The 26611-nt window shown below is 28.0% G+C and overlaps 1 protein-coding gene across 4 annotated transcripts in view; it reads left to right on the top strand.

The window, feature by feature from the left end:
• LOC107448230 (ubiquitin carboxyl-terminal hydrolase 4) overlaps positions 1-26611 on the top strand; it is a 44480-nt gene that overhangs the window by 14652 nt on the left and 3217 nt on the right. For 2 of the 4 annotated variants that reach the window (XR_015433958.1, XR_015433966.1), the window contains 16 exons: positions 2306-2389; positions 6546-6693; positions 7173-7346; positions 8092-8250; positions 9022-9246; positions 9331-9414; positions 11345-11439; positions 12081-12149; positions 15723-15851; positions 17032-17108; positions 17399-17593; positions 19514-19584; positions 20855-21123; positions 22158-22261; positions 23315-23440; positions 26059-26147. Coding sequence is in view for 2 of the 4 variants with exons in the window: in XM_087164716.1 (XP_087020842.1) it covers positions 2306-2389; positions 6546-6693; positions 7173-7346; positions 8092-8250; positions 9022-9246; positions 9331-9414; positions 11345-11439; positions 12081-12149; positions 15723-15851; positions 17032-17108; positions 17399-17593; positions 19514-19584; positions 20855-21123; positions 22158-22261; positions 26059-26147 (1972 nt within the window). In the remaining 2 variants the exon portion in view is untranslated. The remainder of the gene's footprint in view (positions 1-2305; positions 2390-6545; positions 6694-7172; positions 7347-8091; positions 8251-9021; positions 9247-9330; positions 9415-11344; positions 11440-12080; positions 12150-15722; positions 15852-17031; positions 17109-17398; positions 17594-19513; positions 19585-20854; positions 21124-22157; positions 22262-23314; positions 23441-26058; positions 26148-26611) is intronic. The other 2 variants (XM_087164716.1, XM_087164722.1) reach the window with 1 other exon arrangement.

The following is a 26611-nucleotide window of genomic DNA, read 5'->3' as shown; positions in this document are numbered from 1 at the left end:
TTGCAAGAAATTCTCAATTTCAGTTATGCTGCAATGTTTCCATTTAAATTAGATTTTTGATTTAAGGCAAACAATACTTCATATCGAGCAAAAATAAAACCCAATATAAAAAAATTTCAGAGTAATGAATGAAAATCTTAAAAATTGCTGAATCTGATTGTATTTCGTCAACCGTGAGATGAGTTATTTGCTCTTTCTATTCATCAAAGGCTTCATATAAATTGCATTAGAATTGTGTAGTATTAGAAAGATTTGTTAGCAATTTTTCCCAGATTCTTACCAGTTTTTTGGTATTGAAAAGGAATCTTTTTGTGAAATGGAGAGAAACAGAAAAAATGAAACCGATAGTTATTATTTATTTTTGGAGATGAGAATAATTCTCACAAAATGTGAGACACACAGTTTGCAAAAAAATAATAAAAATAAATGAAATAATAAAAAATAAGTATTTTCTAAAAGTTATTTTTTGCATGGAATTGTCTTTGAAAGAACAATTTTATAATTCTATGCCAAAAAACTTTTGATTCACTTACAAATTTCTCGAGATATTACAAATATAGGCAAGAGGTCAATTTAACAATAGCGGGTCAAATTTTTGAAACGCTTTCCTGACTAAACTATTGGAACCATAGTTCCCCAATCGTGACCAAAATATAGGTCCACCCCCTATATTTTGGGGGGTCAGAAATCCTAATCCGTTGGAAAAAAAGGTATATATTTTCAGAAAAAGTACATTTTCGTGCTTGATTTCATAACTTAATATATTTGAGGTCACCCTCTCTAGCCATTGAAATTGAGTCCTAGAACGCGAAAATCTGATCATTAGACAGGACTTTGTCTACGTTTTTATGAGAGATACCTGTTTTGTGAAAATTTAGACATAATTTGTGAAAATTAAAAATTATATTAAAAAAATCGACACAAAAGTATGGTAAAGTAAGAAGATATTTTCAAAAATTGTCACTACAAATAAAAATCATTTATGACTGGTAAATTTTTATACATTTTTCTCCATATATTCAAAAATAATTTTGCTATTGTAAAATTTTGGGCTTAAATATGTATCCAAATTTAAAAATCATTGTCCATTGTTGAATTTTAACTTGAATTTAAAAAAAAAAAGAAAAAAACATGCTTTTGTCAGTACTTGCACTTCATTATGAGAACATTTTCCATGGGGTCATATAGAAAAAAGTTTCGCAGAGAATAAAACGTTTCTTAAAAAAAATAAAGGCCTGTTAGAATAAATTTAGAACAATGTTTGAATATTTAGAATAATTTTTGAATTTCAACTTCCTGTAAAGATTGCAGTGGATTCGCCTCGTCGTTTAATTTGAAAGAAAAGCTTGCTATAATATGGCGTAAGCGACTGGCTAGGCTTACCACACCACATTATCTGACCAAGCACGAGCTACCTATTCATATATGTGGAATTAACTCTGGATTTATCGTTTCTTATGAGGATACAAAAAAAAAATTTAGGAGGCGAGGGTGAGAATCTTAGAACTTGCTTTATTAAAAGCATTTTGTGAAACTACCATTTTACCTAAAGTTGAATTTGTGAAAATACTGCTAAACAGTAGTAAATTTGCCCTGGACAGACCCTGTTAGATCGAAAGTTATTCAGGGTGGTCTGATTTTTATTTTTCTCTTTGTACATAAGATCCATTGAAAAGAATTTTATTTCTAAAATTTCAATTTTTAAGCAGTCATTTATGACTAGTTAGTGTAGTTAAAATAAAAAGGAAGAAATATTGCTCCTTGAATGTCTGCCTTAACAGGAGGAAATCATGTATAATTTAAGAAAAAGAAATTTTTTTTAATAAGAACTCTTGTCTCCAATTATTAATGACAGATGCTAATGAAAGGGATGCAAGTATCTACTTGAGAGAATTGCTGATGGCTGAAATGCTTTATATAGGCCTGACTTGTAACATAAGTATTATTTATTTGGTATCTTCCAGCTCTTTATTAGCTCTTATTTCAATTTTTATTTCCCCATGTCTCATGACATCAAATTTATCCTTTAACGGAAATCGATAGGCTTAGATTATAGGTTAATTAAATTTATCTTCGTTCAATACACAAATTTGATATGTACCATATGAGAATTATTATCAGCAATTTGATTTACTTATTCATGACATAAATGAAGTATATTTTAAATGTAATTATTTTTCTTAAAAAATGCGTTTCTTTTACGATATATTTTGCTGATTTGAGTTTTAATCAATTTTGTTTTAAAATGATTTCTTTTGCCAATATGTTTAGATTGTTTTTATTGAAATGTTTTCATTTTCTTTAGCACCAGTGCAGCCTTAGCTTACACCAATTCAACAAGTACTGGTGCAGGTGATACTAGAAGTTATAATAGTCAGCCCAGTACTATGTATGTATAATTCTATGTTAATTTTGTTTTATAGTGCTACTTTTGTTAAACTTTTTTCAGAATCTCATTAAAATTTGTAATAATGAAAAATGAATAATGTTTATATTGTGTTTTATTTGTCTATAATCTGTTTATATTTATAATTTATGTAATAAGATAGAATTTTTTACTTTAAATTGCATGATTGTAAGTAATCTCTTTTTTTTGCTGATAGTTATTATTTTTGTTTTATTGCAATAAAGCTAAGCTTATTGAAATACTCTAAACATTACCATTTTTTTTTTTTTTTTTTGCGAAAGCGCCATGGCACTATAGAAAAAGTTGTTTTTTCTGCATGCAACGCTTCCGACCAAATATTTTTTGGTAGCATAAAAAATTTATTAAAAATTTTTTTTACAATAAATTATTTTTTGAGACAAAACTTTATTTAAAATATTAATAATAAAGTCGATGACATTTTTGCCCTTATCGTGATCTGCTGCAGTACAATCACCAATTCTTATCAACTTGCGGCAACGATCTACAAGAGAATATATAAACACAATAATATTTTTAAAAAAACAAAAATCGCATAAGGAAGTCAATTTGAAGGGTATGTATCGTGTATCCACCCCCATCTTAATGAAAGATCGCTAGCTAGAAATCCACATAAAGCTTTGGCAATTGTAATTGGAGCGAACAGATAAGGAAGCCTTTTTTCCCCAACCCCTTTAAATATAACCGATTGATTCCCCTAAGCAGCTCGAGTAGAAATGACAAGCGAAGGAGGTGGGGTATACACCCCTCTTTTTGACAGTTTCTTTTCTCTTTCTAAGCTGAGTCTTATTGCATTATCTTCATTAAACAAGAGGGCATTCTGGCCATTAAAATTTCTCCCCCAAAGATTGTTAAAGTGAAACTCGTTTCCGCATCACTCATTCCTTTGGAATTTCTTTTGGTGAATCAGACTTTATTCGGTGGAATCGGCATTAATCAAACTATTAAAAAGGTTATACTAAAATGCACTACTTGAAATTAGAATGATAAGATTAAACACAGTAGGATTTTAAAAAATGTTAGGGAAAACTATTAAAAAAAACATATGCAACAAAGTATGCAAATTAGTCTGAACCAAAAGTGTCAAAAAGTGACGGATCAAACGGAAATTCGCTTTTTGTAATTATATAATATTTATAATTACAAGGAAAAAATCTGTGTCTCTAACGCTGTTAAACGAAGGGGAAATGCGGTGAAATCAACATTAATTTAGTGCATTACAGAGTTAATGCTAAATTTTGTGATTTAAAATTAGCATTATTGTAATAAAATTGAAGTAAAAATAACTGCTTTATTAGTATTGTGGAAATCCATTGCACAGGGTTCCCACGGTCCTTGAGAGTCCTTGAAAGTCCTTGAATTTTTTGTGTGCTAAATTTAGGTCCTTGAAAGTGCTTGAAAAACGTCTTAGGTCCTTGAAAAACTTGATAGGTCCTTGAATTTGTCCAATACTACCGGCGGCCCTTTTTATAAAACACCCGCGATCTTTCTCGTTCTTTCTGTTTTGTTCCCGAGCTCTCTCACGTGGTTTTTAACGCCACCGTTTCTAACCGGGCGTAGCGTCTTGGTGTCTGCCAAGCGCGCGGAGCACAGCAGACAATCAATGCGTTCGGGGCGAGACTCCACTTCATCTTCTGTCGCATATGTTTAGATATTCTTTTTTCGTATCGAAACTGGAATACTCTCGAACTTCGTAACAATATGTACCTTGTAGTTTTCAATAAATTTGCCGTTTTACCGTCCGCACTTGTCCTTACGTTTGCATCATTTCAAAACTTTATTGTAAAGCATATTCGCAAAAGCACAGCTTCGTATTTGTGTTATGTAGTTTAGATTAGTTATGCCTGGGAAGTGCTATTTTAATCCCCAATGGATGGATAATCAAGCTTATAAAGAATGGATTTTATCGATGCCCGAAAAGAAGTTCTGAGCCAAGTGCCGATTATGCATGAAGGAGATCGATATCGCCAAAATGGAAGAATCTGCTCTGAAATCACACATCAAAGAAAGGTAAAACAAAAAAGCAGTCTCATGCCCCGAGTTCTCTTTTTCCAAAGACATCAACATCTAATTCATCTGGTGTAAATACTCCTTCAACATCGTGTGCCCCATGTGAAACAGAAACTTTAGTGGCCGAGGTAACATTGTCTTCTTATCTGGTCAAAAGGAATGTGCTTGATGCTGAAATTCTCTGGAGTCTGAAGTGCATCACTAGTAATTATTCATGTAACTCCTGTGAAGGAATTAGTAAATTGTTCTCCAAAATGTTTGCTGATAGCTGTATAGCGAGACAATTTTTTTGTAGTGCCACAAAGTGAGCCTATTTGGGCTCCTTTGGATTGGCACTATACTTCAAAGGGATTCTTATAAATGAGCTGAAGAATGTTGATTGCTACACTGTACTCTTTGATGAGACGTTAAATCAGTCTCTACAATATAAGCAGATGGACATTATGGTAAGGAATTGATAATAAAGTTTGCACTAAGTATCTTACCTCCCAATTTATAGCTCATGGAACTGCAGAAAATATTTTGTCCTCTTTTTACAAATGCATGGATGATGGTTAAAAGCTCTCTAAAATACTTCAATTATCCATGGATGGACCCTATGTCAATTGGAAATTCTATTTGAAGCTTCAGTGTGAATTAAAAGAGAAATATTCCCACCAGGTCATATTCATTGGCAGTTGTGGATTACACATAACGAATAATGCTTTTAAACATGGGGAAAATGGGATATGTTCCTTCTAATTTTTATTTTCAGAAAGAATTGTTGCTGCATAACATTTAGAAAAGGTTGTGTAAATTATGGATGAATAATTTCAGAAACGATGTTTAATAGAGAAGAGGAGGGGGTTATGGAATATGGAATACCTAAGATTTAGCTCTGTCTTTCATGCAGCCTTCACATGGAAATACACAGGATTAAAGGATTTCACCATTAACACCTCATTACCATTGGGTATAGATTGTGCTGAAAATGATTTTGTGAATTAATATGTAAAACTAGTAGGGTTATTTTTAAAAAAATATAAATTTTAGTCCTTAATACATATACTCTCTTCTCTCTATATTGGCAAAGCATTTAGGTATTATATTTGAAATTAATTATTGCCACAACAAGCATTGTTGCTTCTAGTAAAATAGAAGAGAATAATTTTTAAAATTGGTCTTAGATTAAGGTCCTTGAAAATTTTGTTGAGGTCCTTGAAAAGTCCTGGAAAGTCCTTGAATTTCAATCTCATCATAGAGTGGGAACCCTGATTGCATTATCAAGACCACAATATCATGGGATTATCACAGATTGAGCATGTCAAAAGCTAATTATTACAAATGTGTAATTTGAAATTTATGTGTCCTAATTAGATCGTAATAAAAATAATGGGGCTAATTAACCAAACTAGCAGTGTTGAAGTATGTAGCAACAACTACCGAAAAAGTTGGAAAATCGCATATTTACGCTGCAATTCAAAATTCATATGTTAAAAAATAGGAAGTTTAAATAAATTCGTGTCTGGTTGTAAAATAATGCTCAATTAAATTTTATTTTAACCGAATTATGATAATCGGGAAAGTAAATATATCACAGAAACAAAGTTAATTATTCTGTTACAAATTGGAATTAATTACGTCACTCATAGAGGTTGTAATACTGTAGTTGATCAAAAATTAGCCTTATCACATCAGATTTTAATAAAAAGTGAAAATAAGAAAAAGACCTCTGTTTTTAAAACAAGCTATTTTTCATTTCTACATAGTTAGTCAAGATTTTTGTATGAAGGAACGAAGAATAGATTTTTTAAAAAAATAAAATAAAATTACACAAAGGAAAAATATTAATTGTTTAATGTTTCAGTTCTTAAGTTCTATAAATTTATGATCTATAATCTTATGACTATAAATCTTTCAAATGAATATGGTGAACTTTGAACAGGATTCATGAAATAAACATTTTGGAAAGATAGGCATGTGCAGCCTGACTTTACAAACTATTTGTACATTCGGAATTAAAAGGATTAGAAATTTTCTCTTTTTATTACGTAGTTTAACTCTTTTTATTATGTAGTTATGCTGAAAGAATTTTTTTTTTACAAGTTATGATTTTATTGCTTATTTTTAGTGCCACAAGAAGTTATGGGAATAGTGGTAGCTATGGAAATTCTAGTTATTCCTATGATTACCACTCAAATAATCAGTCAACTGTTCAGGCTGGCTTATGTGGCTTGAGTAATCTAGGAAACACCTGCTTTATGAATTCAGCATTGCAAGTAAGTTAGTTTTTTTTAATGTAAATAACCAAAAAATTTCATTTTTGTTGTCTCTTCACATTTTAAGTGTATGCTAACATTTAAAAATTTTGTGTCTTAATGTGATCATAGTAAATACTTTTCGCAGTTTTATAAATTTTATTTTAATTCAGCAATTATTTAATACTAGTGGGCTGTACCCCCTGCTCGCTGACGCTCGCCAACCCCCGAAAATTGCTACGCAATCTTATAATCAAAGGACAGGCCGCTCTTCTAAAAACGCTTAGAGAGAACACTTTATTTGTTTTAGTTTGTCATTTGTAATTTTTGAAAGTAATTTGTTTCAAAAAATGTTCGGGTTTTTTTTTTTTTTGAACATATATATATATGTGTGTGTGTGTAATGTGTGTGATTTTATTTTTGGCTCTCTGAGAGGTCTGAGGAAAAGGATTATAACATATCTTAGCATATATATTTTTAATAATTAACCTTTATTTCAGTGCATGAGCAACACTCCACCTTTAGCTGATTACTTCCTTCAAGATCATTACTGGAATGAACTCAATAATGATAATCCTTTAGGAATGCAAGGTGAAATAGCTAAATCTTTTGGAGATCTTATAAAAAATATGTGGAGCGGAAACTGTTCCTATACAGTTCCTAGGAATTTTAAGGTGAGTTATAACTTTTTTCAATACTTTGTGATAACTTAGGCAATCTAATGAATGGTTTTATTTTAAATTTCAGATTTTTGGAAAACTTCATTCACTGTTATTAGTAGATGCACAAAGTGCAAAAATAAAAAGGCATTGAAATTGTCATTTTTCTGCTAATAATAATAAAAATTCTTGACCATTTCACAAAAAATAAAATTTTTAAATTCTCGCCTTTTTTAAAAATTTTTAATAATAATTAGCATAGTGTGAGCAAAGGTGGGATGAGTAATCCTTTTTTATTAAGAGAATATCACCCATAAGTTTTTTCTCTTTCCACATTTCAAAAAAAAATATTTTTTTTTTTGCTTATGTAAGTTTTGCTCTTTCTTATCTGACAACTGCAATTTTCTCACTCAAGATCTTCACTAGCAGGATTTCATTTTAATATTATGCATTTCGTTTTCACGTCATGTGTAAATTTTCCTAGAGTTTATTGATGTACTTAATGAACCTGTAATATGTAATATCGATAAATGAACCTATAAGATTGCAACAATCTGCTTAGTCTATTAAAAATTGTTTATGTGCTCCATTTTTCATTTTGTACACTGTCCATAAAAGATTTTCTGTTATATGTATTAAATTATTAAAAATGAAGTAATATTTTATCTTACTTGGATTGTTCATATGTGTAATAATAAAACCTAGTCTTATTTCATTCTTGTTGTCTGACAATTTAATAATTTTATTATTATTATTATAGATGATTGTAGGAAGATTTGCACCTCAATTCTCTGGTTATCAACAGCAAGATTGCCAAGAATTAATGGCTTTCTTGTTAGATGGTTTACATGAAGATTTAAATAGAGTAAAAAAGAAACCTTACATAGAATTATCTGACGCTGATGGGAGACCTGATGAAGTAATAAAAAGTTTTAAAGTTATTTTCTGTTTTTATAAAATCACTTATTAATGTAAAATTATTTTAAGAGATATCTATAATTATGGTTCTGGTTCAGGATTGATTTATTTTATATACCTTATCATGAATAATTTTTTGTTAAGTTTTATTAAAAGTGAAGAAATTAAAAAGTGCTTACTTATTAATTAAACTTCAAAACCTGCCAGATAAGTTATTGTAATGTGAGCATTTTTATAAAAGAAGTGTGTTGGATAGAATCTCAAGATTGAAGTTTGACCTTTATTTTACATAACATTTTGAAAGCTTCAATTATTCAGATTAAAAATTGTCTTTTTCCTAAATATCAGTTAAAATATGATTCAAATTGTATTTATCTTTTAAAACAAATAGATGAGGATTTGTGTAATTATAATGCTTGTAATTTTATGTTTGTCAATTTAAAATTAACATTTTTTTAAATAAATTTTGCCAAAATTAAGCAACTATGAAAGGATTTGCTATTAGTTCCAAAAGTCGAATGAATTGGTGTAATATTTGAATCCTACTGGATTGTGTGATTCCATTTTAAGCTTTAATTTTTATATTGTAAATATAAAAAGTTTTTGAATTTGACTTCTATTGTTTGATGTTTGAGATGGCAAGATAACATGATCAAAAAATTCCTAACATTGCTCTATTCTGTCAGGCAGTGCCTGTTGTTTAAAAAAGGTAAATTCATTTGTAAAACTAATTTTATTTATTAACATTTGGTTCATTCTGTGTTTATTTTAGCTTGTTGCAAAAGAAGCATGGGAAAACTACTTAAAAAGGAATAATTCTATTATTGTTGACACATTTCATGGTCTTCTGAAATCAACCCTTGTTTGTCCTGAATGCAACAAAGTGTCTGTGACATTTGATCCTTTTTGCTACCTTTCCTTGCCTTTACCTTTAAAGAAGGAACGTCAAATAGAAGTTTTATTAGTTACTTTAGATCCTCTCAAAAGACATTTAAAAGTAGGTGTAATATTTTTTTTTATTTTATAAATTTTGCTACTAAAAGTTAATTTTTAGATTTTATAATTTTCTTTTTCTTTGCAGATGAAAGTCACTGTCCCAAAGCTAGGAATAATCAAAGATCTCTGTGAAGCTATCTCCAAAATTTCTGACATTCAGCCTTCAAATGTGAGTTAATAGTTTTTATTTTAAATCCCTAAAGCAGTCATTGTGAAACTTTATATGCTTGAAAAGAAACGTCTTTGATATTTTTAAACATTTTGATTTGATTTTTACACAGTTTAACCCCTTAATGATATTATTTTCAAGAAAACTTTCATAAAAGGGCTTTTTTTTTTCATCCAAGAAAATTATATATTTAAAAAGGGGTGTGTGTACAATATATGTATTCATTTTTGATTTTTGGATTTTTTTTTTTTTTTTTTGAGATTTAGAACTCTATATGTCCATATAGCTCTTAACTTCATAACAATATTCAAAAATATCACACAACACAAATCGTGTATTCACAAAGAGCATAATTAGCTGAGCTAAGAGTACTATATACATATATTTAAATAGTGCTGATATCTAGTTTAAAATTAACTATCACCTGTTACATTAAAAATAGTCTGATGCAGCCATCTGGTAGGAAAATTGAAAAATTATGGCCGCAGGAGATGGATATATATATATATATAAACCTTTTTGGTGCATTACTTTTAAACTCTGTACCAGACATATCATGAACATGAAAAATAGGAGACAAACCCCATGATTTTGACGGAAGCGAGAGAGAAGGGGTTAATAGTACACGCATTACAAGGCATTTTTGAAAAAGATATTAGCTGTAGTTCGTTCAGTTCATATCTATGAAAAATAATGTTCCTTGCATTGTCACATAAGAATAGAATTAATCATTACAAATTTGAAAGATATATTTATGGGATCTACCCATTTAATTAAAAATTGTTCTAATATATCTAGTATAATTTTACTTAGATGCATAGTAATTTTTTTTATTCTGTAGGTTTAGTGAACAACTTATACTTTTTAAGAGCTTTTTTTTTTAAGCCTCCATGCCAATTTTATTAGAAGTAATTTTAATAGGCTAACTTTCATCTTAATCGAAGGTTGGTTAAAAAGGTTAGAATAAAGATTTGTTGAAACGAAGATGCAGTTAAAAATTGCAATCTATGTTTATACTTTTTAAAAAAAATATCTTATGCAAATCAGATATTTTTTACATTTTTATCATTTCCTCCCTGCCAATTTTTTGTGTTTTGTGGCGTTTTTTGTCTTTATTAAATGTTATTTTTGTATTTTTTTTTTAAGATAATCATACTGTTAGATCATTTAAATTAATTTTTTCTAAAAAATTGTATAATAATTTTATTTTTTTATATTTAAATTATTTTTATTAACAATAACAATGTAGATTACTAAATATTAAAAAAGAATATATTTTATTTTTTGCTGTTGCATTAAATGATTTAATATATAGAGATTTTATATATATATATATATATATATATATATAAATATATATATATATATATAAATATATATATATATATATATATATATATATATATATATATATAAATATATATATATATATATATATATATATATATATATATATATATATATATATATATATATATATATATATATATATATATATATATATGATTAAATGTTTTAATATTGATTGTCCTAAAAAGGTTTTCTTTATTACTACTTCAATTTACTTAAGGAGTTTTGTATATTCTATCCTGATACATGTTAAAGTTGCCGACTTTTTACCCTTTTTTCAAAACTAATTCATTGATATTTGTAAAATTAGACCAATTTAAATAAAAAATATTGGAAATTGTTTGTCATACGATTGATATTAAATCTGAGTAAAAATTTGTAGCAGAAAACTTTTATAAATCTCTTTGTTAAAATGTACACCATAACTAGAACAACACACAAAAGCAAGGAATCTGTATTTCTCAAGAAGAGATCGTCAAATTTGGCAATTTTAACACAGGCTGGTTTAAAACATCTAACTTTTTTTAGAGTTTTTTCCACTTCAAATCAATTAAAATGTGTTTTTTTTTGTTTTTTATAGATGATTGTTGCTGATATCTATAATCATCGACTGCATAAGGTATTCAATAAGGATGAGCAAATAAGTGGTATTATGGAAAGAGATGAAATATTTGTGTGAGTAATTGTTCTCTTTTATTTGACAATTTTTTGATGTTTATTTTAGTACTTTCAGTTGCAAGGGCTCTGAACAAAATTTGAAAACTATGTAGAAATTTTTTTTAGTGTTTTTTAAATTAACACTTAAAAAAAAATAGTTACTGATAAGTACTTTTCTCACTAATATTTTAATTTGCTATGACATATTCTATTTGTGTTAGAAGTAATAATTAGCTTTTAAAAATTTTTTTTAAAAATGTTTTCAAAATATAAAGCAGCTAAGTGTCTTTTCTATTGAATTACACTATTGAGTATCTGCACTATTGAATTTAAATTAAAGTGAATGTTTATTTCTCTTTCAAATAAGTTTTTTTTTACTGCATTTTTAAAACTATTAATTCATTTGTATCGTTAGTTTCCAAAGCTTAGCAGAATCACTGTTTACCCATCTATCTTTTAGCATAGAAATAAACTTTCATTGAATATTTCATCTTAAAATTATATTTGAAAATTGTTGTGTTAAAAAAGTATCATTATAGAAGTTGATCTCTCTGTAATTGTGAAATGTGCATGTGTAAAATACTTAGAAAGTAGTTTGAATTAAATATATTAAATTGTGATTTCAAATAGCAAATTTTATGTCATCTTTTCATATTTAGGTATGAAACTCCTCCTGAAGTCGATGGAGACAGTTCTTTTATGTTACCAGTTTACCTAAAAGAAAAAAAGTATGATATAAATTATATTTTTCATTATATTTTATAATGGTTTTGTTAATTTGATAAAAATGATACTGCCCTGTTACGGTTGGGTATAGAATAAAAAATGAAAAGTTGCAAAAATGATAACAATTTAGAAAGAAAAAAAACTAAAAATTAATGGCCGGGTGAAACATATAGTTAGTACATTTTTTGAAGTGGTGTCGCAAAACTTTTATAACCCATAAGGAATAGTAGATTTTCTTCTTCAAAAATAAGTTCCAGAAGATAACAAGTATATTCTAAAAAAACATACCTCCTTCTCCATAGAAGCTACCTGAGTCTAGGATGAAACAAACAGAAAAAAACCTTGGCTAGTGAAAATGAATTAGTCCAGTTCTTTTTTTGAAAAAAATCTTTGTTGTTTTATTGGAGAAAAACATGTTAAAAATCATCATATTGATGCACATCATGTAAGGAATCATCAATGGCACATCCTAAAAATGTGGTAACTAGTGATAACTGGAACAGGAGACCGGACTTATTCTCGAAAAGGAAAAGCTGCCGACATTTTTTTTGAGATTTTTTTTTGAAGAGATTAACAAGCAGGAGATATCCCGATCATGAAGTTAGAAAATGACTGTGAAGGATTTCCATCACTGGCGGTGGCTGGTCAGCGGATCATCTTAAAAGCTGGAGATTTATCAGGAAAATTCTTTAGTAGACATTAATCCGAGACAATGAAAAGGACAGCAGATTGACAACATGGCGGTAGACGAGTTAGTTACAGAGAACAAAACAACAAATAAAGATGGCGCAAGGAAGCCATTCTTCCAAAAAGCTTCTCCACCTTAGGGAGGTGGGAGCAAAAAAATATCAAAACTCCGTTAAGCGGAGGGCAGCAAATTATTTGACCATCAAATTATCGAAAGCCTCTCGTCTTTCGCGCTCTTCCTTTTTATAAGATACAAAAACTTAAAGTTGAAGTTGTAGTACATGTTGTGCAAGTTAAAGTTAAATTATCTAAAAATCACGAGTTGAGACGAAAAATTGATTATACGTTAACAGTTACGGTTGAGAAACACAACATACACGCGGAGATGAAAGATGCCGACAACCAGTGCGAATTCTCAGAAACGAAAAAAGGGTGGAATGTTCTCGAAAGAAAGGGGCTCTTCAAGGAGCTGGTAAGGAATTTTAGGGGGAGAATGTCCAAATTGCGCTACCGCTTAAGGGGCTAAAGAAAGATGATGAAATAAAAAAATGTATTACAAAATTATAAATAAAGTCAAAAGAATTAGTATTTTGATTAAAAAAACAGGATATTTAGAAAATTAGGCTGTGACCTAATGTCACAGATACTTTTAAATTTCCTTCTCTAAAAAACAAGCAAGTTAGAGACATAAAAATATTCTGAAACTAAATTATTTGCTTAAAACATTTTAATCTTTTGCCTTAAGTAATAATTCTAAATTAAATTAAAGAAATATAAAGAAGTACATATGAAATTAATCGATAGAATTACTGAACTAAATATCTGAAAAAAAAATATTCCTTCCTATGTATAATATGTGACATGTCATAATCGATGAAACATATCGAACAGATATAAAAAAAAATTGAGGCAATTTTTCTTTAAATGTTTAATTCATTTTTCTTTCACATTTTTGAAAGATATTACTTATGTTTAATTTAAGAAAAAAAAAATATATAATTAGATTTACAGTTTCTGAGCCCTTAAACCTTTCTTCAAAATTACTTTTGACATATACTAACCTATTTTTAATGGAGATGCATTGAAGAAATTACATAGATATATTTATTAGTTGAGAAAAAAATGCATTAAATATCATAGTAAGCAAAAGTAAATCTAAACATATATCTTTATTTCTATGAATTATGTTGTAAATTATACTTTGATAAATTAACCAATTTGCAATAACTTGATAACTTTTGTATATGAATGTCAGGGAAAACAAGAATTGAAAAAAGTCAGGAAATTATGCCTAAAACTGAGAATTGTTAGGGAAATTGACACCCTAGTAAATTGCGGGATTTTACTCTTTCGTTTTCAACCATAATTTGCAATTGAACAATAAAGGATTTTTTAAAAAAAGAAATAAAATTTTTTTTCTAGACCTACCATTATTATGTGTATTTGAATATTCTGTTATTCTTAAGTGTTTCTAGAGTACTGTCAATTAGATGTTCCAGTTAGTAACTTGAAACTTCTACTATAATTCTATATTAACTATAATTCCCTTTTCAGTTTCTAGCACATTGCCCTTTTTAAGGTCTAGAATAAAACCTGCCTTATTTCAAATACATGCTCATTTTATAATATTCTGTCCATAATGTTTTTATTTTACTCTGATAATATATTTTAAATGATTAAATATTTTTTTATTTAATAAAATTCACTATCTGTGTGATAAAGGGAAAAGTCAGGGAATTTTAAAATATCTTCTCACTGAACACCGTGTTATATACTTGTTATTTTTAATCAAAGTTGACATAATATAAATCATCTGATTTTTCTAAATAAAAATATTTTATTATTGCTTTCTTTGAGTATATTTTTGTGTGGCTACCCTGTTGTTCAGAAAGGTTAGCTTTATTGTTTTCCACTTATTATTCATTAATTTATTCCTTACTATTGAGTTTATTAGTTAACTAGGAGGCTCCGCCCCCTGCTCGCTAACGCTCGCCAACCCCCGAGAATTGCTACGCAATCCTATGTGGTTCACGCCGTGAACCATGGCTCGCTCGCCAATGAACACAATGTTCTAGCACAAGGACATAATATATTATCATCAAAGACATAATATATTATCATCAAAGACATAATATATTATCATCAAAGACATAGTATTTTATCATCAAAGACATAGTATTTTATCATCAAAGACATAGTATTTTATCATCAAAGACATAGTATTGTACTTATGTAGAAGAATTCTGCCAATGTTCTTATTGGCTTTTAAAAAAGTATATTAGCTATTTAGATTGTACATTGTGAAAAAATCAAAACATTAGTTAAATAAGAAACATATAAGCAAAATAAATTATCAAATATTGCTTCACTAATATTCTGCATTTTAAAGCGTGAAAATTCAATGCATAAATAAACGCGAAATATAAAAAAATTCAATGCATTCAATACAAGCACTTAAACGTTTTTTAGACGTTTAGGTAGCTCCCAGTAGAAAAATATCAATTCAACAGCGGCCTTTTAAAGCATTCTCACTTCAATTAATTAATTAATTCCTAATTGAGTTTAAATTAAATATTGTCATGTTTTTAGTGCATGAATCTGAATTGAACAACCTGATAATGCTCACTCTGGTTAGTGTTATCTGGTTGCTCACTACGTGCTCTTGCGCGCCGAATCCAATCAATTAAAAATGAAAACTGTTGCCAGCGCGAGAAAAGAAATATCATCGGTTTTATTGATACATACGTACGTATTAGCGTTTTATATAATATAGATAGTAATTTTTTAATGTAAAAAAAGATGTTTAGCAGATTCTTTATTTTTTAAATCATTTTTGTATTTGTTTTGTAATTCCTTTATTTTATATGTTTCCATTTTCTATTATTTAGATCAAAGTTATCTCAACAAAATGTTGTTACAACATCTACTTACCTGTTTGGCCATCCACTCTTTGTTCCCGTCCCTGCTACTCGATGCTCATTTGATACCCTGTATGGTATTATGCTAAAATATATGGCGTAAGTGTTTTAAGAAATCCTTTTTATTTCTTGTTCTGTTCCTTTACTTGTATCTGGTTTATAGGCTGGTTTATAGGCTGGGTACTTTTTCAATGTAGCCGAAATGTAATGAAAGTAGATGCAAATTAAAACTTAAACAAGACTAGAGTTAAAAAGAATGAAACAAAGAGGAGGGTTATAGTATCTAAATGAAAACTGCTGATGAGATAATAAAAGGTATCGAAACCAATCATTTAATGTCATTAGTAATCATTTTATCTTCATAAGTAAGTGATCTCATAAACCTTAATAAAAAATATCAGTTATGTTAATAATTGTTAATAAAATAAAGAAAAAATTGAATGCCTTGCTTATTTAATCGGATAAATGTCTTCAAAGAATAATCTTCGTTTATTTTTTACAATAAAAAAAATGGGATTTGAGTGTTGAACAATTAGAAAACAATTTGTACTCTTGTTTCAGTAAGATGAAAAGGTTAGTGAGTACATTTTTAAATTCATTTTAAATTACATTTGTTAGCTAACAATGTGTCTAAATTGCAAGATTTGAATGTCTATGATAAATTTGAAATGTATATGAATTCATTCATAACACTCAATGTAAATTGAAAAGTTACAAAACCTTCTACAAACTTTCTAATAATGTTGAATCAGTTATAATTTAAAATTCTGCTCATCAAATAAGAATGCACTAATTTTTTAAGAATCTTCTCTAAATTATAAAAACTGTAGCTCATTTCTACCCAAAATTTTAAATTAAAACAAAATAAAATACAAATGCTGTAGTTAATTTAACATTTATTGTATTTGTGAAATTTAATTTGGAAACTTTTTCCTAATTAAATGTAGATAGGCTGCTTTTTAAAATTAGTCGCATGATAAAAACAAATGTCTGTTAAACGAGTGAGGCTTTAATACGCAATTGGCACTGTGTGAATTTTATTTTTATTTAAACAAAAATATTGCTTTAAAAAAATGTACTTGTGCATATTCAGTTAAGAACTTTCATTGACTTAAAATTAAGAAATAAATAAATTATTAGTGACATGATTTAATAACTACTTTTGACTCATGTAACATTGTAGCTATTATCTGTTCTTGTAGACAGGGGGGAAAAGTTGAATCTCTATTACTTTTTTAAGTATCTGTCTTTCTGAATTCTCATTGATTTTAATTTTCAGGCGCTTTTTCAAGTTACCTCAAACTGAGCAAGAATGGGAGCAAGTGCTCCCACCAAGTACTGAAATCAGAAATGGGGGTATGTTGCTAATTATTTGAAATTTTTTTTATAATTAAAAAATTTTTTAATGACTTTAATTTTGTAACTGTCAGTTAAATTAATAACTAGTTACTTAAGAATGTATATGCTTTTCTTAACCTAAAAAATAGGCTATCCTCTGAGCCCAATAACATTTCTTAGGATTTATCATACTGATATATTATCATACTGATTGTAGCTATATTTTTAACTAGTTTTTTTTTTCCATTTCAATTAGTCAGTATATATGCATACTTTAGATACTGACTAAAAGGCTCTTTATTTTTTAGATGCAGACATTTTTAATGGGGACGATTATGACAGTGATCCATCTGACAATGACAAAAATATGGATAATGATGACATTATGAAAAATGCACCATCAGAGCAAAAGAGATATTTGTTTAAAATTTTAAGTATAAATGCTCCAGGAAATCTAGAGTATAACCAACTGAAAGATAGTGAGGAATTCCTAAAGTTAGATCGTAAGTTTTGTTTGATGCAAAGTTTTCTACAGCCCATGACATTAGCAATAGATTTTGCAAGCTTTAAGTTTTTCAATTAGGGGTGTGTAGCATTTATAAAATGTTCTTGAAAGGTGCTTAGCTAATTTTTTTTTAGAAGCCCTTAGAGATGCTTTTTTCATTGGATGTTTTTAGAAAGTGCTTAATTCTCCTTTTTCCAAAATTAAAATTTTTCTTTACAATGTTGATTTTCACCATGAATTATGCAAAAAGCGTTGTTGTCACATTGTTCTTTTAAACATTTTAAGAATTCATTCAACCACAATTTATTTTGGTGTCCATCTGTCCGTAATGTATGAAAGCGTCGGCAATTTTACGTGGTTAATGAAATATTAACAGAATTGCTTGTACACACTCTAAGCTGGATTCTTTGGGAAAGATTTTTGCCCTCTCGTGTGCAACTTTGCTACAGTTTTAAGAGCAAAAAAGCTGTGCTACTAGAGATTCTCGATTTCAGGCTTCATTTTCCAGCCTTTGAAGTTGAATCGAAAAATTTTAAATTTTTGCTGATCATCGGGAACTAACTAAATACTGCCAATTTATTTTTTATTTCTCTTGCTAATTTCGACTTTTGGGAGACTTGGAATTTTTTTCCATAGACTTTGTGTTGAAGAAAACCTTTAGGAGAGACCATAAAAACATCTTCCAGCGACCGGGCAAACCTTTGCTCCAAATGCCGAAAAGGTTGAATAAGGAAACACGAGGAATATCAAAATAAAAGAAAATATTAACAAAACAAATAAGTAGTTTCAAATGTGTTAGAAATATTTGTGAGTAGCTTTTGTTTAGAGAGCTGTTTTTTGACGATCTCTGAAAGAGATGAACAATCTCATGTCAGAGTGCACTAAAGGCAATGCTATCAATGATTTAGTTTTAGAGTTAGAAGTTAAATTAGAAAAATAAGGTTATTTTAGAATAAACTAAGCACCTTAAACAAACCTATCATTTTTTAAGTAAATTAATTTTTATGATATACAAATAAATGCAAACTTAAACAAAAAATATAATTGGTAAATTTGCTTTTACACATAATTATATCAGTAAAGTTCATTTTTATTTACGATTCTTTTATGCAACACTCAATTTTATTCATTAATCCGGTTTTCATGACGCTGAGTAAAATTAAAATCACTTGCCAAATTTCCTGTAACTTTGATAGCATTTTGAACTCCTGAGAACAACCAACCTCCATTTACGACCATTTTGCTGTGGAACAGTGAGTGGTCGCTCTCAAAAGGTTTCAAAGTATACAGGGCCTGCGTTAAGCATTCGCCACCTCGTCAAATGCGATGAATTCGATGACGCCTAATGCAAATAATTTTTTCCACTGGAAAGAAAATATATACTTAACTCGATCCTCAAAATTATGTCAAAATGAATTTTTCTAAACATATCAGTATTTTTGATTTGATTACAGTGATTTTCGGTAGATGCACCGCGTAACCAATTAAAATTTGGTCCGAATAATATAAGCCTGAACCATTGTACCGTAAAATACATTGTAAACCTAGTTAAATAATTCTATGTGAAAAATTGAATCGTAAACAATTGTTAAGATTTGCATTTGGCAAAGACTTTTGAAAATTGACGAATATTTTTGATACTTTGCTAATTTACTGGTTTAAAATTTAAAAGAGGCGTGCGTGCAACACACACACGAGCTTTCAACAATAGGAAGAAAAATTTTATTAATGAGCATATCCTAATTATTATTTTCATAAGAAAAATTTCTTAATATTTTTTTTGAGTGTTTAAAAAGTGCTTACTTTTTGTTGAAAAATTTAGCTACTGTTTACTATATAGTGATGAAGGATAAATTATTAACTAAATTTATTATTTTACTTCATTTTTATCTTAATATTTTGTTTGTTTTCTATTTAGGTAAAATGTATTTGTCACTTGAGTTTGATGAAAAAGTTAGAAAGGAATGTTTTAATGAAAAAGAATTTGTGGTATGATAGTTACTATTTTAATTTTATTATTTATTAATTAATAAACTGAAATATTTAACTAGTATTTAAAAATTATACAAATGCATGTTTAATGATTCCTCATTTTAATTAATTGCCCTATTTATTGAGCAAGGTTCATAGTAAAATCTGAAGATACAGATTTAAATTTAAAAAAAAAAACTGTAAATACGAAAAGTTTTGCTAAAATCTAGAAGATGTTAAACTGCTAGAAAAATCGAAATTTCAGGACTTTTTTTTTTTTTCTTCTCTGAAACCACTTTTTTTACAAAATTGTCAGTTTTCTAATACAAAAGTGTCATATTAATTCTGTTAACAGAGCAATTTTGATTGAAGAAAAACTCTTATTGAAACTTTATAAAATTATATTTACTATAATGTTTGAATAATTTTTTTATAAAACGATTATTATTTTAATGAGGATATTAATATTTTTCAAGGTTTGTAAAATTATAAAAATGGAAAACTCTTTTTGTTTTTTAGCTCTTTTAAATGTCGTATTTAAACTCTCTAGAATTGATTATTTGCGGTTTAATGTGTGCATCACAATATTGTTGAATCATCCAGATTGTATGTAGGAATAAAAAAAAAACGTACTCAAAAACAGGGCATGACAATTTAGTTTAAAAGCACTAGCCAGACTAAAACTTTTGCTCCTCACCATTTTCACGAAAAAAATAAAAAAAATTCAGGATCTTAACCGATTTTGTATAAAGAGTTTTATGGTGACCCAAACCACAAAAAAGAATCTAGAAATGAGTAATGATTTATTGTAGTGAATGAATGCAGTAGTGATTAATTAATCCTAATATAATTACTTAAGCTTTTCAGGACAGGTTTAAAATATCATCAATATTAACTAGTTGCATAGTTTCAAAAAATTATTAAAATTTTTTTTATCATTCTTCTTTGTAACTAAAAGTATAAATAATTAAAGTTTTTAAAAACTAAATAAAAAATTATCACCTTATGAAAAACTAATGAAAGAAATATTTTGTTAAAGAGGAGAGCCTGAGAAAAAAAAAAAAAAAAAAAAAAAAAAAAAAAAAAAAAAAACTACTTTAACCTATTAAGTTTATATATTACTCGATTTTTGAAGTTTGATTCAAGAATTCAGTTCATGAATTTAGGAATTGAGTTCAAGTGTTTTTTTTTTTTTTTAAATCTTAATTTTTATTTTTTTTTAAACTATTTTTATCATATTTGAATTTTTTTTTTTTTTTAATCCTCTGATAATTTTTTTATTTTCTAGAGTAATATCATACATGAATCAATGAATCAGAGGATATCACAGAAAAAACAAGTCATCCAACTTAGTGAATGTCTGGAACTTTTTACCACTGTAGAAAAATTAGGTGCTGATGACCCTTGGTACTGTCCTGCTTGTAAAAAACATCAGCAAGCTACAAAAAAATTTGATTTGTGGTCTTTGCCTCAAGTCCTTATCATTCACCTCAAGCGGTTCTCGTATAATCGATACTGGAGGGACAAGCTTGATACTCTTGTTGAATTTCCTGTCAAGTAAGTTTTTGATAATCCAAAGTAGACCTTAACTATTTTTAAAATTTGATCATGTGTTCAATTTCTTAGAAAATGATTCCTGACTGACCATTTGCTACACATAAATTGTCAGGATTATTATTAATAATCTTTCTGTCAACCATGAATTAAAAAGTAAAAAACCTCATCTCTTTTAAAAGCGAAATATAGTTTCTGAGGTAACTAGATGTTGGCAAGCTATGTTGAAAAAATTAAATTAGTTACTCCATTATTTCACTTTTTATTAATGTGATTACTTTAACTTCCTTCAAGGGGCTTAGGTAATTATGAGTTTCACAACTTGCTAGTAAATTTTCCTGCTTTCATTTTATCCGATATTCTTTTTATTGTCGTGTTAGACTTTGTCTACATTACCGACTTTTTTATTTTAAGTATCACGTTTGCAGTTTAATTGCTTCTGGCTCTTGTGTCAAGAAATTCTACATTCATATGCTTTCTTTAACATGAATTGAGCAATATTTAGTAATAATCTGCCCCTAAAATAAGCATTAATTTTTAAAAAAAATTATGATGGGCAAATTTCTGAATTTCTTCCCTTTAGAGGAATTTGTTTGCTTAGCAGGAAAATATGCAAGTAAAAGTATGATTTGTTTCAAATTATTAGAAATGCTTCATCCTTTTTTTTTAAAAAAAAAAAAATACTATGTATATTTTTATATTTAACAATTGATTGTCATAGTATGAAGGATTAAAATAGTAAGGTGTTTTCGGATATACTTTTAGTGTAGCAAACCAAGAAATAAGAAATTATATTTATTTTTTCTGTTATATATGAAAAGCTAAAAGAATTGCAACTTGCTCACTTGTAACAAATTAAAAATTATCAAGTTTTTTTTAAATAAGGAAATAGTGTTTCAAATTATAAAAAATAGAAAGGATTAAAATTTTTACTCTGAGAATGTTTGATTAGCCTAATCTAATAATTTCTTTTATTTGTTTTTATGAAATAGTTTTAATAATTGCATTTGTATAAAGAAATATTTATTGTTTTTTAGTGGTCTAAATATAGCTAAATATGTACTTAATCCATCCCATGGACCTGCTATATACGATCTCTGTGCTGTTGCTAATCACTATGGTGGAATGGGAGGTGGTCATTGTAAGTATTCTTGATAATGTGTGTATGTATATATATATATTATCACCTATGTTTGCTGATTAGTGTTAAATTGAATAGTATTTTTCATTTTATCAGACATTGTATCAATTTTTTAAATATTAAAGTGAGCTAGTAAGTAAGTGTAGAATTTAACTATGATTTATTGCTGCCTTGGAGCCAGGTTGTTAATTTGATATATATATTTTTGGAATTTAAACAATAAATGATTGAACTTTGAATTTAGCTACATTTTTGAATATTGTTACATACCTAACAATTCTATACCATTGAAGCTAAATCATATGCATAAATTGTTGTCTTTATAACTAGATTCTATTCATTAGAATCTGTTTCTAAAGTTATATTTTGAAGACTTCCTTGTCTTATTTTATTCTATTTTTTATAAATTGCTGGCATTGAATTAATCATATATGCCCCCTACGGAAAATGCTGGAAGTGTTGCTCATTTAACGGTACCTGGTGTGCATTTGTGAATCTGAGTCACGGTAGCTAGTAACATTGCCACAGGTTCATAGGGTGAGCTACATTCACACGGCAAAGGACAAACACTGAGACATCCTGGCCCCGAGCTGGATTCAAAACCACAACTGTTGACTTTGAAGTCTGGCATCCTGACCATTCAGCCAGCGTGCCTTCCAACTTGATCAATGCCATTTGTAAAATACTTCCTATAGAATTTTTTTAGATATTCTTGTTGGTATATCATTTACCAATTATATTTGATTGGTGCACTTTTTGCCAGATTCATTTAATATATAGATATTACGTGAAGGGTCTAATTTTTCAAAAATTTAAATCATTTTGAACTCATTCTGAAGTAACAGTTGATCATTTGAACTTTTTCTGAAGTAATTAAAAAGAATTGCATCTTTTATTTGAATGGATCTTTTGTTCTGTTTAATTTTTGTACAAAGACAAGTATTCATTTAAGTCATTTTGTTTTCAAAATTCAATTTATAAAGCAAATGAAAAAGCTCTCTTAAAATATTGTAATACGTCTATAAAAGTGTTTAGAATTTATTCATTGTGTAGGGGAAGGGGGAAGCAGTAAAAAGAAATGTTCCAACCGAAGTCCTCGGCTGACATAGATTGTGCCGGCTTAGCTTTGATTTAAGAAAATGATTGTTGGGTAGTGGGTGTTGTGTGCTTTTAGACCAGGCAAGTTATTTATCATTTGATTCTACTGGCTAATTTAACATAAGCTACTTTTCTTTCTTTAGTTAAAGAGGAGGTATGTGATTCCGGCACTTTGTTATTTTCATTGTTTAAATGGGAGTAGTTAATACTATCAATATTTCAGTTGGTGTTCGTAATGGAAATGTTTTTTTTTTTCTTCCTTCCTTTCATCCTGATTTGATGCTTTCGGTGTAGGTTGTTGCTGATTTTCTGAAAAATAACAGATGTTTTGAAAAATCATTTAAAGAAAAAAATAAAGTACAGCTTGCTGTGTTCTGATTAGAAAACTATTTTTTTTTTTTTTTTTTAATTTTTAAAATGATTTGGAAAGCTTATTAGCAGATAAGGTTGCTCAATGCAAAAATTATAAAATCATGCTATTCTAGCTTATGTTATTTGCAAGGACGTATGTTCATTTTGTCTTCAAACTGTTTTTGTTGTAAATGGTGGTTATTTTTTAGATATATTGTTTAATGGCTTTTTCTTTTTCAGCCGCATTGACTAAGAAAAAGCTATTAAAAAGAATCAGTAATGGCATCGGGTATTTATTCTCAAATATGTTGATGGGGAGAATAAATACCTGATTTCCTTAACAGAACACACTAAGCTGTACTTTCAATTTCTTCCTCTTTATTTTATTTTTCAAATCATTTTTGGGCCACCCTCTAAAACAATTTGTGGCAAAAAATCAAAATTGTAGTAGCTATAGAGTTATTTTTTTTATCAGTTTTGTTATTTAAATACTTCTAAGCAAATGTACTTGGGTCATTTAGTGTAAATTTATCAAAATATTTAGTTAATTCTTAAAAATTAATAAGTGTAAAAATTAAAATCATTAATTAAAAAAAATAACTGAAAAACGCATGGAAATATTTTTATGGTTGGCTTCAAAGTAATTGCTTGCGTAAAACATAGATGTTAGTTGTAAACTCTTCCTAATTTTTTAAGTGACCTAAATCTTCGTGCTATCTCCCTGATTTTATCAAAAGTTTGATAAATCAGCAAAGGCATAAATTTTTGTTTTATTTTTTTAAAAAAAATATTGAATACTAGTGGGTTCTGTCCTCCGTTCGCTGGTGTTCCCCAACCCCTGGATATCGTCTGCTTGTTTCACTTGCTATTAAGGTAAATCCATTAGATACGTATAGAATCTTAGAAAAGATTCTGGTATAAAATCTTAGGAATTTAAATGAAATATTAAAACCTTTTAAAACTAATTCCTCTTTAAAATTTTAAGCCAAAAATAAGTTATTGAAGTAAAAAATTTTAAAATGAAATAAATTACATGCAATAGAGAAATTTGCAGAACATAATATCAAACACTTCGTTTGTTCATATGAACTATTTGCTTTTAACCGTGCATTTCTTTCCAACTTATAACTCAGTTCATCTTTTCCTTATTCGTGTAAGAAAAGAATTTTAATTCCAAAATTTGTAAATGTGTGCATTTACACTTCCTTGCTTATGACAGATCACATACTTAATATATCAATTATTTGTTGCCAAATGCAGGGGGAAAAAATGAGGACTCACTTTATTGCTGTAAAAGTGAAATATATGTATAGATAAGAGTATCAGTGTAATAAAATATATTTTGATACCGCTTTTTTTTATTTATGAAATAATTTTAACCAATAATTTTTAAGTGCTTTAAATAAAGAAAAATTTAAATTTAGTAAAAGATCAATGTTTAAAGAGAGATATATTGCTTATTAAATGAACTTAATAAACATATTTGAAATCATGTATTTTTTATTAATTTATTTACTTAACTTGACTTGAAACAGTTAAATTGAAAGTTTAAAAAAAATAATAAATTTATTAATTAATTAACATTAACTCTATTGCTTTTTTGACACATTTAATTCATTTTTGCAAAATATGTCATTATTTTAAAGAGATTCAGTTTGAATTATAAATTCTAATAATTTTGTCTTGAAACATAAATTTTTTTTATCTATTCTAATTTTATTGTAAATAGATACATATTTTAACAAACCATTCATTTAATTTTAGAAGTTTAAATTGAAATACAGTACAGAACCCGTTATCCGGAAATCAGAAAACCGGAAGACCAAAAAACCGGAACGAAATTCGGTAAATTTTCCCGCCATTTAAAAATTTTTTTTTATTTTTCCTCATAAGATTTTAGGATTTGTCTTTCTTTTTTGAAAGATGTTCACATTACCATCATTTTGGAAATAATCATTAGTGTTCATCATCGTAATCATCGTTTTTTCTTCTTTTTAAGATTATTTCCAAAAAAAAAATTTTTTTAAATTGGGTTTAACAATAAAAAAACGGCTTTTTGTAGCGATTCAGAAAACCGGAAAAATCAGTTATCCGGAATAGCGATGGTCCCAATCGTTCCGGATAATCGGTTCCCTACTGTACAATTGGCAGAGCATGAGTTAAGAAAAAGTCATGAAAATTACTAAATAATTACAAATTTTTTAAAATACTATCTTCTACTGTTTTTAAATAAAACACTGTAAAAAATTGATTAGAGAATTAGAATGGTTGATTAAAGCATCACTATTTCCATCATCAGTTTCAGATTGTATTAGTTTTATGATTTCTTTTTTTTCTCCCCCACATAGATACTGCATATGGAAAGAACACACGTACAGGACTGTGGTACTATTTCGATGACAGCAGTGTTTCACAATCATCAGAAGACAATGTTGTTGTAAGTATTTTAGTTCATTTATTGTTCTTTAGTACTAGTGTTGCAAATTATGTCAATTTGGTCCAACACTAGATGTATGTCCGGTTAGATTTTAAGTGGATATCCATATGTTTTTCTTTTTATATATATTTTTCAAAATTTGTCATATGGGTCATTCTCACAAAAACAGTCATTTTCATGTCCCCAGTATATTTTATGTTTGTTTTACAGCTTACAAAAAAAAAAAAAAAAATTCAGGGGAAGTGTTCTTCAGAATGCAAGCTAACAAAAGAATTAAAATAAAATTATCAATTTTTATTTTTTATTTATTTTAGGTAATTAAAATATACCAATATGTCATTCCCTCACTTGTCCCCACTGCTGATTTAAAAAAAGAAAAAAATTGTTTCTGAAATAAATTTTTTTTTTTTTTACAAATTCGTGTTTTTTATTTCAGAATACTGAAATATAGAATTCAGAAAATC

Source organism: Parasteatoda tepidariorum, chromosome 1 (assembly GCF_982258835.1).
Source record: "Parasteatoda tepidariorum strain Cologne lab strain chromosome 1, Ptep-v5.0, whole genome shotgun sequence".
In the NCBI taxonomy this organism is placed as follows: domain Eukaryota; kingdom Metazoa; phylum Arthropoda; class Arachnida; order Araneae; family Theridiidae; genus Parasteatoda; species Parasteatoda tepidariorum.
The sequence above is the reverse complement of the archived record's forward strand: the minus strand, read 5'-3'. Positions and strand labels throughout refer to the sequence as shown.